The following is a 14,045-nucleotide window of genomic DNA, read 5'->3' as shown; positions in this document are numbered from 1 at the left end:
GACCAAGAGATGGGATTTGGTCCGTGATAGACATAGAACCCACCAAGAGTGACGGTCCATTCGGTCGCCCGCCCAACTGGCGTCAGAAAATGCATGGAGCTGAGTGGCTGCTGCTCGAGTAAAAAGAAGACCATGCGAGACCGTACCAGCCAAGTAGCGCAAAAGGCGTTTCACGGCCTGCCAATCGGCCATAGTGGGGGCGTGAAGATGTTGACAAGCCGAATTCACCGCGTATGCAATATCGGGCTGCGTAAGAGTGAGATATTGAAGTGCTCCCACAATGCTTCGAAACTAAAATGGGTCCGCAAGTGGCTCATGAGAAGCAACCGTGTCTAGTTCCACGGAATTGGTAGGAGTAGTAACGGGTTTGGCAGATTGCATATTAGCATTTTTCAGTAATTTCCTCACAAATTGACCCTGGTGAAGATGTAACCCATCGTTGGTATGAACCACTTCAATCCCCAAAAAATAATGAATGTCCCCTAAATCCTTGATAGCAAATTCCGACTGAAGGGATTGCATGAGATCATGCAATGGAGCATTCGGGGAGCCGGTTAAAATAATGTCGTCAACGTACACCACTAAGTAAATGGTGAAATCAGTCGTGTGTTTGACAAACAAGGTGGTGTCGGCCTTGGATATGACAAATCCCAAGTCGCACAAATAGGAACTCAAGCGGGTGTACCAAGTGCGAGGCGCTTGTTTCAGACCATATAACGAGCATCGAAGGTGACAAACATAGTCGGGCTTACTCGCATCAACGAAACCTTGCGGTTGAGTCATATAAACTTCCTCCTCAAGTAATCCGTGTAGGAACGCATTAGAGACATCCAATTGTCGAATGGACCAATGTTGAGAATATGCCAAAGACAAGACCGTGCGCATAGTAACGAGCTTGGCCACCGGACTAAACGTCTTGGTGTAATCGATACCCTATTGTTGATGAAAATCCTTGGCGACCAATCTTGCTTTATATCGTTCAATAGTTCCATCGGAGCGGAGTTTAATCTTATATATCCATTTGCATCCAACGGGTCAAGCATGAGCGGGAAGTGGAACAAGATCCAATGTGCCATTCTCTATTAGTGCTTTGTAATCGGACCGCATTGCGAGCTGCCATTTCTCATCCTTTGCAGCCTTGGAAAAACAAGTGGGTTCTTCAGGAAGACTGGACTGAACCACAAGAGCCAAGGTGTGATTTCTTTTAAAAGTTTGACAAGTTATAATCCCATCTTGAAGATGGGTCATCATAGATGTGAAGATGATGCCGGTACCATGGCAGGAGTTTCTTGTGGTACCTCAACAAGTTTAGTTGCACTGTCGGTGGTGTCAACAAGCGGAACATCCAGATTTGGTGGAGAAACCCTTGGACACTCGGGTGGTCCAGCAGGTCTTGAGGATGATAAGGACAAATCAGCAGGCAAAAATAGTTCCACACTTGTTGGCGTTGAGGCATTTTGAGAGGAGTTTGGCGTGGCAGCAAGAAGATAGATGGCCTCATAAAAAAATGGCATCCGCAACAACATAAAAACGCTTATCCTTGGGACAATAGCAGTGATATCCTTTATATCCCGGAGGATAGCCCATAAAGATGCAAACCTTGGATCTTGGTGCGAGCTTATGGGGCGAGTAAGGGCAAAGAAATGGATATACACTACACAACCAAAAACACGTAAATGCGTAATATCAGGCTTAGTGTGAAATAAAGCCTCCCAAGGTGAAATATTATCAATGACTGGTGTTGGCGTGAGGTTAATCAAGTAAACCGCCGTTTCAAAAGCAAACTCGCAAAACACTAGTGGAATAGAAGCTTGATGAAGAAGAGTCAATCCAGTTTCGACTATATGTTGATGTTTCGATTCCGCAGTCTCGTTTTGATAGGGTGCATAAGGACAAGAAATCCGTTGGTGAATGCCATGCTCTCTAATGTATTGGACAAATTCGGTGGATGTGACAAATTCAGGTGCTCCGTCGCTCTGTATAGACTAAAATTTGTAGTTAAGTTGATTTTCAACAAGTTTGTGAAAGGCTTTAAAAATGGAACAAAATTGATTGCGAGATGATGCAGAAGCAGAAGTTATTCAGATGCAGACGCAGACGCAGAATTTCTTCAAACGCAGATTCAGAACGAAACATAACAGCTAGTGATCTGGCATGGATTTCACAGAAGGAATGTTCTGATTGTCTCAATCTCAATCAAATTGATTGACAATCAAACATCACGACAAGAATGCATTACAACGGACAAAGCTTTACTTATGGAAACCAAGATTCGATTGTATGGGCGACGAGAATCGGCGGAATTCGAAACTGTCATCCAACGGCTACTCAATCCTTATTATACAAATCTGTCCAAAGTGAAGATTGGAAGATGATCCTCTGAAAGCTGTCCAACGGCTAGTAGAGGAGTATTTAAGGAGATCAACGAGCAGCAGAAGGAATACAGAATCAAGAATCAACAAGTCCAAAGTCTGAGCATACTCCAATCATTTTTCTTGTCGTTCTAAGCAAAACATTAAAATCTTGAGGGACACTTTGTAAGAGTGATTGTGTGAGATAGAGAGTCCTATCATACACAAGAGTGTTGACACTCAGAAGTTGTAATTCCTCTTGATTACATAGTGAAATCCAGCCGGTAGGCTGTAAGCGTGGGAGAGTGGACGTAGGCTTGCTATAAGCCGAACCACTATAAACTTTTTTTTTTACAAAATGGTGATGTGAATATTCAATTCATTGATTCTAAGAAACAATTAGCTGATATATTTACAAAACCTCTTGATAAATCTTCATTTGAATTCATAAGAAACAAACTATGCATCACTTATCCATTTTCTTGAAGTGTTTGATAGACAGGAATTTTTCAGACTCAAGTATTCTCAGTCTGAACATTTTTCAGACTCACAAAGAAAGGTACGTTCCTTATTCAAATTTTGGCGGGTATATTTTTGGCAGGATATTTTTATAATCGTTACTTTTGGAAGCAAATCAGGTATGTATTCTAATTTATCTGATAAATTGTGCTTAATATATTGTTATGATATCATCATGTTTGGTTAAGCTTCAAAGAGTATATTTTCTTCCTACTTGTTTGGGATATCTTTTTATTTTCTAAAAGTAACTTTTCCTTCCAAAACCTATCCACCTCCTTTATAAACCCGTCCTCTTCTTTTCAAAACCCTATCAGTACGATCTTTTACTCTCAAAACCCTTCCGATATTCATAGACTCGCCTCTTCTTCTTCCAAAGATCGAAACTTTCCTCTTCAAAAGTGATCATAATGCCGTTCAAGATGGTGGCCCGTAGAAGATCTTCACGTATTCTCGACCAAGACTCAAAGTCTACAGCACCGGCGGAATATTTGGAGGTTTCAGACTCAGAATCCGACCATCATGAAGACCGTTACAAGCAACACCTCCTCGGCGATCGTCGCCACCGAAATCATCCGGTAAAACAAATTTTCGTTTTCGAAGTATCAAGCTTGTATGGAATGCTTATAAGCGGTTAAAGAGAAGCAATGCCTCGAATCGGTTGCGTGACTGCCTTAAAGACAATAATTTACTCTCCGAAGAACATCTCACTGAAACCTACTCGAGTTTTGTTGTAAACGACAAAGTTCCAACGACTCTATCCCAACGAACCGTCTTCCAAAAGGGCAAAGAAAAGGTTGGAGAAACTTCCACTCCTTCCGAAAAGAAATCTGTTCATATAAGCCCTAAGTCCACAAGTGCCTCGAAATTTGTTGTTCCCGATGATGATGCACGATTTTTTGAGACTTTGAGATAAAGGTGGGAATAGCATCCGGTTTGCCTGGAACAGGAGGTTTGTTCAGAAGCACTGCGCATCACATGTGCTACAAGTTGTTACTTGCTAGAGGGGTAATGAACAATAGGACTGTGGATTTCGAATACATGGAGAAGGCTGGCATTTCTGTAAAGCACCTGTTTGAGAAGTTAGGGATTTATGAATTTTGTCTTCAATCTACCAATACTTATGCTGAATTAACTGCCTACTTCTATTCCAATCTTTCAATTATGTCACCAAATTGGATTCAGTTTACTGTTGGTGACAAGAAGGTTGATTTAAAAGCGCATGGTTGGCAAGGATAATTGGAGCCCCACACTCCAATTTTACTCCGTTGGCAGTGAATCTTGAAGAAGCTTCACAGGTGGCTTCTGAAAATCCAAACTTTGCTCAAGGATCCAAGCGTCATCTCTCCTATTCTGACTTATCCAGACGATCTGTGATCTTGCATAAGATCATAATCAACTGTTTGAAGCCCAAAGATGCCTCAAAAACTGACCTTTCAAAATCAGAAGTCAAGCTCATTTGGGCTATCTTAAAAGGTCAATCTTTCTCTCTCCCTCACCTCATCATATTCCATATGTACAGGGCATTACAGAAGCATAAGGGTCATCTTCCTTATGGTGCACTTATCACTAGAATATTCATGTTTTTAAGACTATCTATTCCTGATGAGTTGCACGAAACCATGCTACCTCTTATGTTTGTTGGAGAAAGAATGCTCTCCAAAATGAAGAAATTTGAAGATGTAAGGGACAGAGTAAGAGGAAAAGAGGCTCAACAGTCGGCGGCTAAATCTGTTGGAAAGAAATTGGAGAAAGACAAAGAGCAAAAGAAAAGAACCAGTTCAACCAGCAAGCAGCCTGATTCTCCTACCCCACTAAAAGTGTACCGCAAGAAACGTAGAATTCTTCTGCATGATGAAAATGATGAAGCAGAAGCAGAACACTTTAAAACAGGAGGCCCAGAACATGTTCCTGAACCAGCTTCCAAGGTTTCAGAATCAATTCATGAAGAACATGTTTCTGAAGATCAAGCACCTGTTCAGGGGGAGATTCCACCAGAATCAGCCACAGGGTACAATCAGTCTGAGGAAGCTAATGTCCAAGGTCAGCCATCCGAAAATCAGAATATTCTTTCTATTCTGATCGAGATTAAAGACAAGCAAGCTGCTCTAGAACAAAATATGCAGAATCTACTGAAAATTGTTGAGGAAAACAACAAGGCTCAACAACTTCATGCAGCAGCAGATAAAGCAGCATTAGAGGAAGCCATTACTATGTGCTCATCCAACATGGATAAGGCCATAGGTCAATGCAGTTTGAAGATTGAGGAGGCTGTCTCAATATTGGACAATTTTCAACTGATTCGTACTCCTAAAAAATAGCCTGTTTTTCAACATTTCTCTCCAAATTCATTTTTTTATTGGTCTGTAATATATCTCACAATTATTGTTAGACTATAATCCGTCTTGAATCTGAATTTTATTCAGACTCTTCTGTGATTTATTTTGTTTCCGCATAAATTATTAAAAATTGGTTAAGATCACCTATTCACCCCCTCTAGGTGATCCTTGCTAGCTACATCAATGAATAGAACCAAGTAAAATGCGAAAAATCGTCAATAAAACAAATATAGTATTTATTGCCGTTGAATGAAATAACAGGAGAGGGACCCCAAATATCAAAATGAATTAATTTCAAAGGATGTTTTGACCTAGACAAAGTAGGATAATGACTATGGCGGTGATTTTTATTCATAGCACACACCATACAAACTGAAGATAAAGAACGACTAAAACTAATGTTGGATGAATTGAGAAGACGCACATGTCCAAAGCGGTTATACCAAAGAGTGAGAGAAGCAATTGATGCAAAATGTGTGGAAGAGTGGCAGGACGGAAGGGTGATGCGGTAAAGCCCATTGTCAAGTACTCCGCGGAGGATTTCCTAACCATTTTTAATAGACGGGGCAATAAAAGAGTTATAATTGAATTGGAAAACATAATGGTTATTAAGTGCAAACCGAGCCACGGAAAGGAAGTTTTTGGTGATTCCAGGTATGACTAAAATTTGACAAAGTATAAAGGACGGAGAAGAGGACACGAGTGTACCTGTGTGGGTGATCGGTAAGGAGACGTCGTCACCCACAACAAGCTGAGTTTGACCTGAATATGGGGTGACACTTGTAAGTCCTACAGAATTGTCCACAACGTGATGCGTAGCACCTGAATCAACAAACCACACCGAAGATGTGAAAGCAGAGGGCGGACTTGATGGCGGCAAATACTATGGCCGTGAGTCCGAACCCATCAAGTGGGCTTGTGCGGGCTGAACGGATCCAACAAAACATGTAACATGTATTGGCCCTATGGCCTTGCTTGCCACAAAGCTGGCAAAATTGGCCTCCTCCGTTGTGGCTCGCCCGCGATTTCCAGTTCCATAATGTGAGCCACAGCCATGGGATATTCCAGAAAAATTCCCAGATTGATTAAAATTTGCATGGAAGCTGTTTGGCCCGTGACGGGTCTGCCGAGAAGAAGGCGATCCTTGGCTGGTCTGAAAAGCCGCCGGTGGGGCTGATTATTTGTTACCAACGCTAGCCCTAGCCTTCCCTCGTGATTAAGAATTGAGGCATGAAGTTGGTCCTTTGTCAAAGACCCGGTTTGAGTTAACACGGAAATTGCGGTGTCGAGACCTTGAAATTCAGTACCTAAACCACGAAACAATTGAGTATGATATTCATTAATAGATAAAGGCTCACCAATAGCAACTAACTGGTCCGTGAGGTCGGTGGCTTCTTGTAGGAATTCCGTGACGAATCGGTGGCCTTTTGAGAGTGATTGAACCTGGAGCCATAAAGCGGACGCGCGAGCAGTTAATTGAGTGGCATACGAGTCCACAAGATACTTCCAAACACTTGCCGCGGATGTGTGACTCGTCGATTGGGCAACTATTGGAGCGGTCGACGAATTGAGGATCCAAGCTAAGGCAATGGACTCTCGAAATTTCCAGTTTTCAAACGCTGGATTGGTCATTTGCGTAACAGTCCCTCCCGGTGCAATCTCCTTGACGGTCTCGTCCGGCTGAGGTTCGATGCCGTCCAGAATGGATAGCAAGCAGGCAGCGCGTAAATACGATGAGATCTATGTTTTCCAGATCGGAAAGTTCGTACCGGTTAGCTTCTCCCCAATACTTGGTGGTGACATGAGAGTGGGGTTATTCGAGGCGGTTGATGACGGCGTTGGTGCAGAAGATGATATTTCTTTAGACATGGATCGGTGAGGCTTTCACCAAAGATGCTCTGATACCAACTTGAAAAGAATTAATTTCAATATATGTAAAGGAAGCTATTGCAATTGCAGTAGATGCATGTGGAAGCTGTGAGGCTCAATGAAGAATTAGGCTTTAGAGAAGAAAATTTTATTCCTCTTTTTTCTGTACATGATTGTGTTGCAAATACAATGTATATAAAGGATTTTAAGAGATAAGATACATAAGGTAACAGAATAACAAATATTTCCTAAATATTTTCTTCCCTTGACAGATAAGATACAAAAGGTAACAAAATAATAAATGTTCCCTAAATATTTGCTGAGTATTTTCTTCCCTTAACAATAAGAATGCCCCCCCACCTTCAAATCAATTTCTCAGCCTAAATATTGAGTGCATTCAGTGTCGAACTCAATTGTCGAATTAGTTTTGATAGTTAGGTAGATCCACCTGAGCTCATACCGGAACTGTACTTCATTGTGCTCATCGGTCGCATTCACTCGTGAATTCCGCAACATCTTCCACCGTTCTTAAGATATGTTAATGGCCGATAGATGGTTCAAGAACCTTATCCCTGAATATAACTAAAGACGGATGTGATGAATCATTTACAGATAGAATAATCTAAACGGTTTCCATCACAGGACTAACTAGATAAGAATCACTGCATGCACTTCATGGGAGTGCTCGCAACAAATAAGGATATTTCCACACAAACCCGATTCGATACGTGTTAATTCAAAGGTGTTTATTATTCTCGAATGGAGTTATGCTGGCTCTTTTCTACAAGAAGATAGCCTGTTGCTGTTGGAAGCTTTCACGGTTGCGCGAGCGCTCACTTCAGCTGTCCTCTCGGTACGAGATGTGAGAGGCAAGCCAATTAAGATTTTACCCGAAAGAGCATAACAGATAAGACTCACACCAGAAAAAGTTGACGCTAAGAGGCAAGTGCATGCAAGTAGGCCATGGCCTACTGGAGGACACTTAGGGGCCTTCGGTGACGCAAGAGCATTAGACCGTGATAATTCGCACCACTATCTCTTTCAAAAGGGTGGTCTGGCGGAAGTGTGAACGTACAACTCTTACATGAGATCTAGACATGTTTCTTAATAGGTGAGTTATTATATTGATCAGTTATATTTAATAAATGAATCATAAATTAATTTAAACATAACATGAGTCTTAAATAGGTCATAAGTGGATCATAAGGGTTATAAATAAATTTACAACTTATGATTCTCTCTTCATTCTTTCTCGCCGATCATGCACTCACTCACTCCGCACTCTCACCTCAATTTAGGCATGAATTTTCCTAGATTTAATTAAATATGAAAGTATTATAGCAATATAAATCGCATCAAGTATAGGCCGGATCGAGTATGAGTCGAAAATTTTGCATTACGAATAAATTGGTCATATTGGGTCGGATTATTTATAACCCGACCCAACCAATCCGTTTGATAGGTCTAGTGAGATCTAAAGATGCTCATTTCGAGCCTCATTCTCGCTTTATACTTCCCTGCAATGACGAGCCTTAAAAATCCTACTGCCACTTGTAAAATTATAAGGAAAGGATTGCTGCCCAATGTAGATAAGAACAGTCAAGTGGTTCCCCAAAAACTGGAAAGGAAATCTCCTGGGGTTCGCAACTCTGCAATTACACTGAAGACCATACGCTTTCGCAGCAGCGCAAGCAGAAATCTTAGAAATAGCATTTCACGTTATATCAAGTAAACCACAGAGGCCACACTTTTGCACGGGTAACTCTGGCTTTTTTCAGCTTCAGGCAGAGAGACATCTATCTCCGCGAACACCACCAATACCAAAGTGTTCGTAAACACCAAGTGCAAGTTACTGCTCTTATTGACAGATGACCAGTCCGCAACTTCCTTTTCCTCTATCCAGTTGTCCCCCGTTCTTGTATTGTTCCCCTCTTGTTTCGTTCCTAGTGTGCTTCTCTCTCTCGTGCATTTTGTCTTTCTGCTTCTTCCTTTCATCTCGCGGTCAAACTCCACAACCTAATGACTGCTTTGGCTAATGGTCTCCTACATTTCTTATCTTGACTCTACACTACTATTATGGCCACATTAAACAATCTCGAAATCCCAAGAACCAACAACCAAGAGAGAACTATTATGATTCTGGCAATTTGCCGGAAGAAACTAAGCAGGAAATCAACACGGACTAGGACCAAAAAACATCTCTACCGGCATAAATTCTTGGCTTCCAGACTACTCTCCACTAGAGGAGGCATCAATGCTAAAACAAATTTTCCTAAAGGACCTTCCCTTAGTTTCTAAGAAAGTGTCCCCATCAGCCGGCTGCATATCTCATGAGAACTGTGAGGGACGGTTCTCTGGATCAGATAGCAGAGTAACTACAACAACAAACATAAGGACGACAAGCAGGGCTGTTTTCACCGCCAGATCCCAGTTAGTGTTGCCATCCATATGCCACTCACAATTATGGACATGAGATTGCTCCTCTCTGTCCTCAACATCAGAAAGATCAGCCCCAGAAATTGGGCTGTCAGTCTCAGAAGGTTGCTGCATGCCACGATTGCTCATGATTCTACAGTTCGTGCAATTGCAATTTCCACCAAGATACAATGGGAGTGTCTGAAGACACTCGGCAAGAACCTTCTGATAAATGTTCCCGTGAATCCTCAGCTTCTCTCGAGTAGCAGGTCTCAGAACCTGACAGAGAAAGAGACTTACTTGAGCAAGTTTCAGAAGTATCTAAGATGCCACCAGAATAGTACAGCAGGAAAACTTGGTGCTAGAGAAACCCTATAATATGTCAACATTACCTGTAGTAGAGTCTGGGCAATAACTCGCAAAACAGGGGGAAGTCGTATGACAAACACACAACCAAGCCGACCTGGGAAATGATCTTGCAGAAGGGACAAACAAGATCTCATTATTTGCATGGGAATTCTATATGGAGATAAACCCTGACAGTCGACGACAACTGTAATTCGGGTGCTGTCAGAATTAACCAAGCGAAGCAATCCATGTTCCACCTGAGATACTGCATAGCAACCATTTCAACCCATAAATATATCCTCCGAAAAGCAAAAATACAGTAAAGGTATACTTGAAGTAATAATGACTGGTTTATTAAACTACAAAGTCCTGCTATTTCCAGGAAACATAAATGTAAAAAAACATATCATACACTTACGCAAATTAAGCTATCCTAAAGAGCAAAAGGACAGGCATATAGTGATTGACCTGCGTATCCTCAGTCATAATCACAACCTTCAGACAAATACTTTTGTAATCAGAGCAACGCTTGGATGAAAGTTCAGATTTTGCAAAAGATTGTCTCATATCTAAACTGGTATGAAAGTACGAGTTACTTGAACGAGTGAATTGATGAATCTTGTTATAGTTATACTTTTCAACTTCAAGAATCCTCAGTGATAAAAACACAAAAGCAGGTCACAAAGGCAATGCAGTTAGGGAAGTATGACTGAATACACGCAACCTCAAAAGAAAAAAACAAAAAGATATTAATCTCATTACTCAAAGGGCTAGAAGCTAAGAAATGAACAAGCATTTAAGGGAGCAACGAAACATACTGATAGCTTGAGAGAAGCGAGGTCTCTCATGTGATGGCAAGCTGATGAAAGCGAAGCCAAGCCGCACTATGAGACATGGTCTATGTCTCAAATCAAATCCATGCCAGAAGAGTAAATTTGACCAAACCTGAAGTTCTTCCTCAGTGAGGAGTCTGTAAGTTTCCCTCCAACGAATTGTCCTCTTAACTGAGAACACAAAGGATGAGAAATCACCATTTGCGGCAACATAAAATCTACGGAGCTCATCCTCATCCATTCTGCAAAAGCATTACCATACGTTACCATGCTTCAACCAAACCGATGATACTTTATGTGACCCATAATTGAGAAAGAAAGTAAGAGTAATTGGAGAATCAATCAGTGGCAAAATAAAGATATGAACATGAAGTCCTTGCTCGATAAATTTTGTCATCAAGTAGTCATTTTATAATCCGATACTTCCAGAAAGTTCAATCAAAGTACTCCGCTGCTGTGCTGAACATGGTTAGTGAACTTACCTATCTGGCAAAGTAATCCCTTGATCCTCCAGTTCTTTATGCAAACGGACTAACCAATTTTCTGATGCTAAAATCTGAGGAGCTTCATTGCAGATCCTGTAAACAAGCAAAAATATTCTTATGACGCATCAACAACGGAGACATCACATCTGACTTAGAGGAAGGGAGGATTCAGGTGGAACTTCAAGAAAAACCATGAAAGTTTCCTCACCAACCTCATAAATGTAGAATTGCGACACATTCAGAGAAAGAAGAACATAAAGAGAAAGCAAAAGAAAAGCAATTTGATATAGGTAACCACAATCTTATTCTCACTGCCAATGGGAGATCAGCTAGAAAATTGAATCATTGCTTACAGCAAAGCAGGGGTTTAAGTCACGACTCAAGTCTCAACAAATTCTTTATCTCGGATATTCAGAGAGTAAATTTGGTTTTTCAGATGACCTTATCAACATGCACTTAAAATACTGCCCCTTTTCTTCTAAATTCAACACAAATAACATCCATTCATAGATTGGCACATAAAAACGAGCATGTTAATCAATTTGCCGATACAAATAATTGTCCTTAACTTTCAGTCATTATCTAGAAAGACATCGAAAGTCAATCTCAAGTCTGGTCCCTTACATGCACTTAGTATCTGAAGTATGCTGCAAAGTAGCCGGATCTGAACATGCATTAGAATATGCTTGGGAGTCACTCACAGCGTCCGAACTTTCAGAGGTAGGCTCTTCTTGATCAGAAAATGCGGTAGCTACTGATAGAGCTAATAGAGGCCTGGACAATGTCTGACAACATGAAATCATTCAATTGACATTATATGAGATGAAGCGAAAGCATGAGATGATAACAAATTGCACCAATTAAAGTAACCTAAATCTTTAAGTCTGCGATATTATTGTTAACTAGCTGAGACTATGCCCTCAGTGCCCATAAAGGAACTTCAGATACTGCCCTATAGAATTGATAAAACTGGCCAACCATACGCACATAGACAATCTCCAAGCAAATTTAGGCATCTGGAGATATTATTGCCCCTACTAAATCATGTCAATTATATATGAAAGACAACAGAACGAGCTAAAAAATACACAGCCACTTCCATGATTGCATTAGACTCCAAGAATGCAAGAGTTATTGCAAATAAATTTATCTACGGTCTCAGGAATATGCCTTAAGTATCTTTCTTTCGAAATTTTCCATCTTAAGAAAGCAATCAAGATCAATAATGGACTGTACAAACCTGCATGCCTTTCACCAAACCCCTGAAGGAAGCCCATCTCTGTAACCACTTTAATGGTGGGTAACAGAGAAATTGTAAAGCCTGAAGACCGCGCCAAACAAATGGACACTTGGCCCTGGAAAACCTCCTCACAGTTTCCAGTGCTGCAGCTTTGAGCAAAAAGAATGCTACATCACCCAATACACCACTTCTAATTCTGCCATGTCCCAGGGAAGCTATGTGCCTGTAACTGAATTTATTCTTAGAGAATGCTTTTGGCCTCGCTGCAACCAAAGACTTCTGAGAAACCTTTTTCCCAGGAACAAAACTAGCGGTTTCAGGGTTTTTGTTCAAGGTGGAATTATGCCGCGGGTCTTCCATCGAGATGCCTGGACCAGATATCTGGCTCCAGTTAACGGGTAAGACTGAGAGTAACTCCTCCACACATAACTAATCAAGCTGCCATTTTTCTTCGACTGCTCTACAGCTTTCGACAGAACCGCCTACTCTTGTCAGGACATCAACCTGCCCAAGTCAATAAACGACACTACTACACTAAATTATCATTCATAATATCCTCAGGGCAAAGAAAATAATCCTAAAGCTGAACTGAAATTGACACCCAGTACACAGAACACTCACCAATAAATTCCAGCAATAGCATTTGAGCGACCACCTTAATAAGTTAGATGCTATGATACAAACAGTTCGCATGCCTCCATTGCGGAATTCTAAAACTCTGCTAATTAAAATCAGAAATTCATCATTGGTATCTTTAGTAAATGCAGGTAATTTTCAAACGTGTTACAGTGACTTCATCGATGTGTTGGTAAATCACGGATATGTTGGATCGCCTGCCTCCATCAGGATCAGTCCATATACTTCACATCAACAATTTCCACAACCAGACAGCTCAGACCAGAACCTTCAGGATATAAAAAAAAAAAAAAAAGAGGAACAAACGTGATCATTCTTTCCAGCAGTGTTCTTTCCACTTGGCTATCAAACTGAAGCACAAAAAAGATGAGATCTCGTAATAAGAGATCGCCTCTATCGCGAAATTCAGACTGAATTTGGAATGCGAAACTTATCCAGGTTCAATCAGCTAACTGGGTATGGCTACAAGATCAGACCGACGACAAATTTCGCGAGAATGGAGCAAGAAGAGCTTTACCCGGGAGAGAATCTCATCGGAGCGGGACAGCACCGGGGAAAACGAAAGGAGAAATTCAGTTCGGAACTTTTCACGGGAAGCTTTTCGCTGGAATCCGACGTAAGCGAATCGAAACGCTTTTCGCTTGTCGGCGCTTGATCGGCGCGGCGCGGTTTCTCGTGCGGCGTCGCCAAGCTCGCCACCGTCAACGTCGATGGCGGAGGGAAGACGGCGAGGGGAGGGGAGGGGAGGGAGACAAGCAGAAGCAGCGGCAGGTGGAGGAGGTGGGGCCCCACCCGAGAGGACTTCGTGCCCATGATGGACCGGGACCGGGACCGGGACCAGCTCCCACCTACCGTCACGTGTCGTGTCGCACGTGTTCGGTCGATATTGTCTTGGAGTTCGATCAAACGGCGCGGATTCTAGAATTAGATGCGCAGTTGCAATTTTGCTTTCTTACAAGTTCATGTGACATGGGAAGCCAAACGCTAAATGTTACTATAAGAGTTCATCAGTT

General features: G+C 41.6%; 1 protein-coding gene across 2 annotated transcripts; it reads right to left on the bottom strand.

Annotated features, from left to right (window-relative positions):
• Positions 1–8,607: 8,607 nt before the first annotated feature.
• On the bottom strand, positions 8,608–13,783 carry LOC115689873 (uncharacterized). Of its 2 annotated transcripts, none has more exons than XM_030616056.2 (7): positions 13,550–13,783; positions 12,397–12,900; positions 11,781–11,941; positions 11,154–11,249; positions 10,657–10,913; positions 9,883–10,103; positions 8,608–9,769 (listed from the first exon to the last, which is right to left on the bottom strand). In XM_030616056.2, the coding sequence occupies exons 2-7, from the start codon at positions 12,754–12,756 to the stop codon at positions 9,404–9,406; spliced, it is 1,461 nt and encodes a 486-aa protein (XP_030471916.1). In that variant the 5' UTR covers positions 12,757–12,900; positions 13,550–13,783; the 3' UTR covers positions 8,608–9,403. The 2 variants fall into 2 exon arrangements, with proteins under 2 accessions (XP_030471916.1, XP_056165873.1); XM_056309898.1 differs by lacking the exon at positions 13,550–13,783 and adding an exon at positions 13,018–13,114.
• Between the last annotated feature and the right edge of the window lie 262 nt (positions 13,784–14,045).

Source organism: Syzygium oleosum, unplaced genomic scaffold (assembly GCF_021117445.2).
Source record: "Syzygium oleosum isolate NSW1041296 unplaced genomic scaffold, Sole_v2.1 Sole_v2.03, whole genome shotgun sequence".
Classification (NCBI taxonomy): Eukaryota; Viridiplantae; Streptophyta; class Magnoliopsida; order Myrtales; family Myrtaceae; genus Syzygium; species Syzygium oleosum.
The sequence above is the reverse complement of the archived record's forward strand: the minus strand, read 5'-3'. Positions and strand labels throughout refer to the sequence as shown.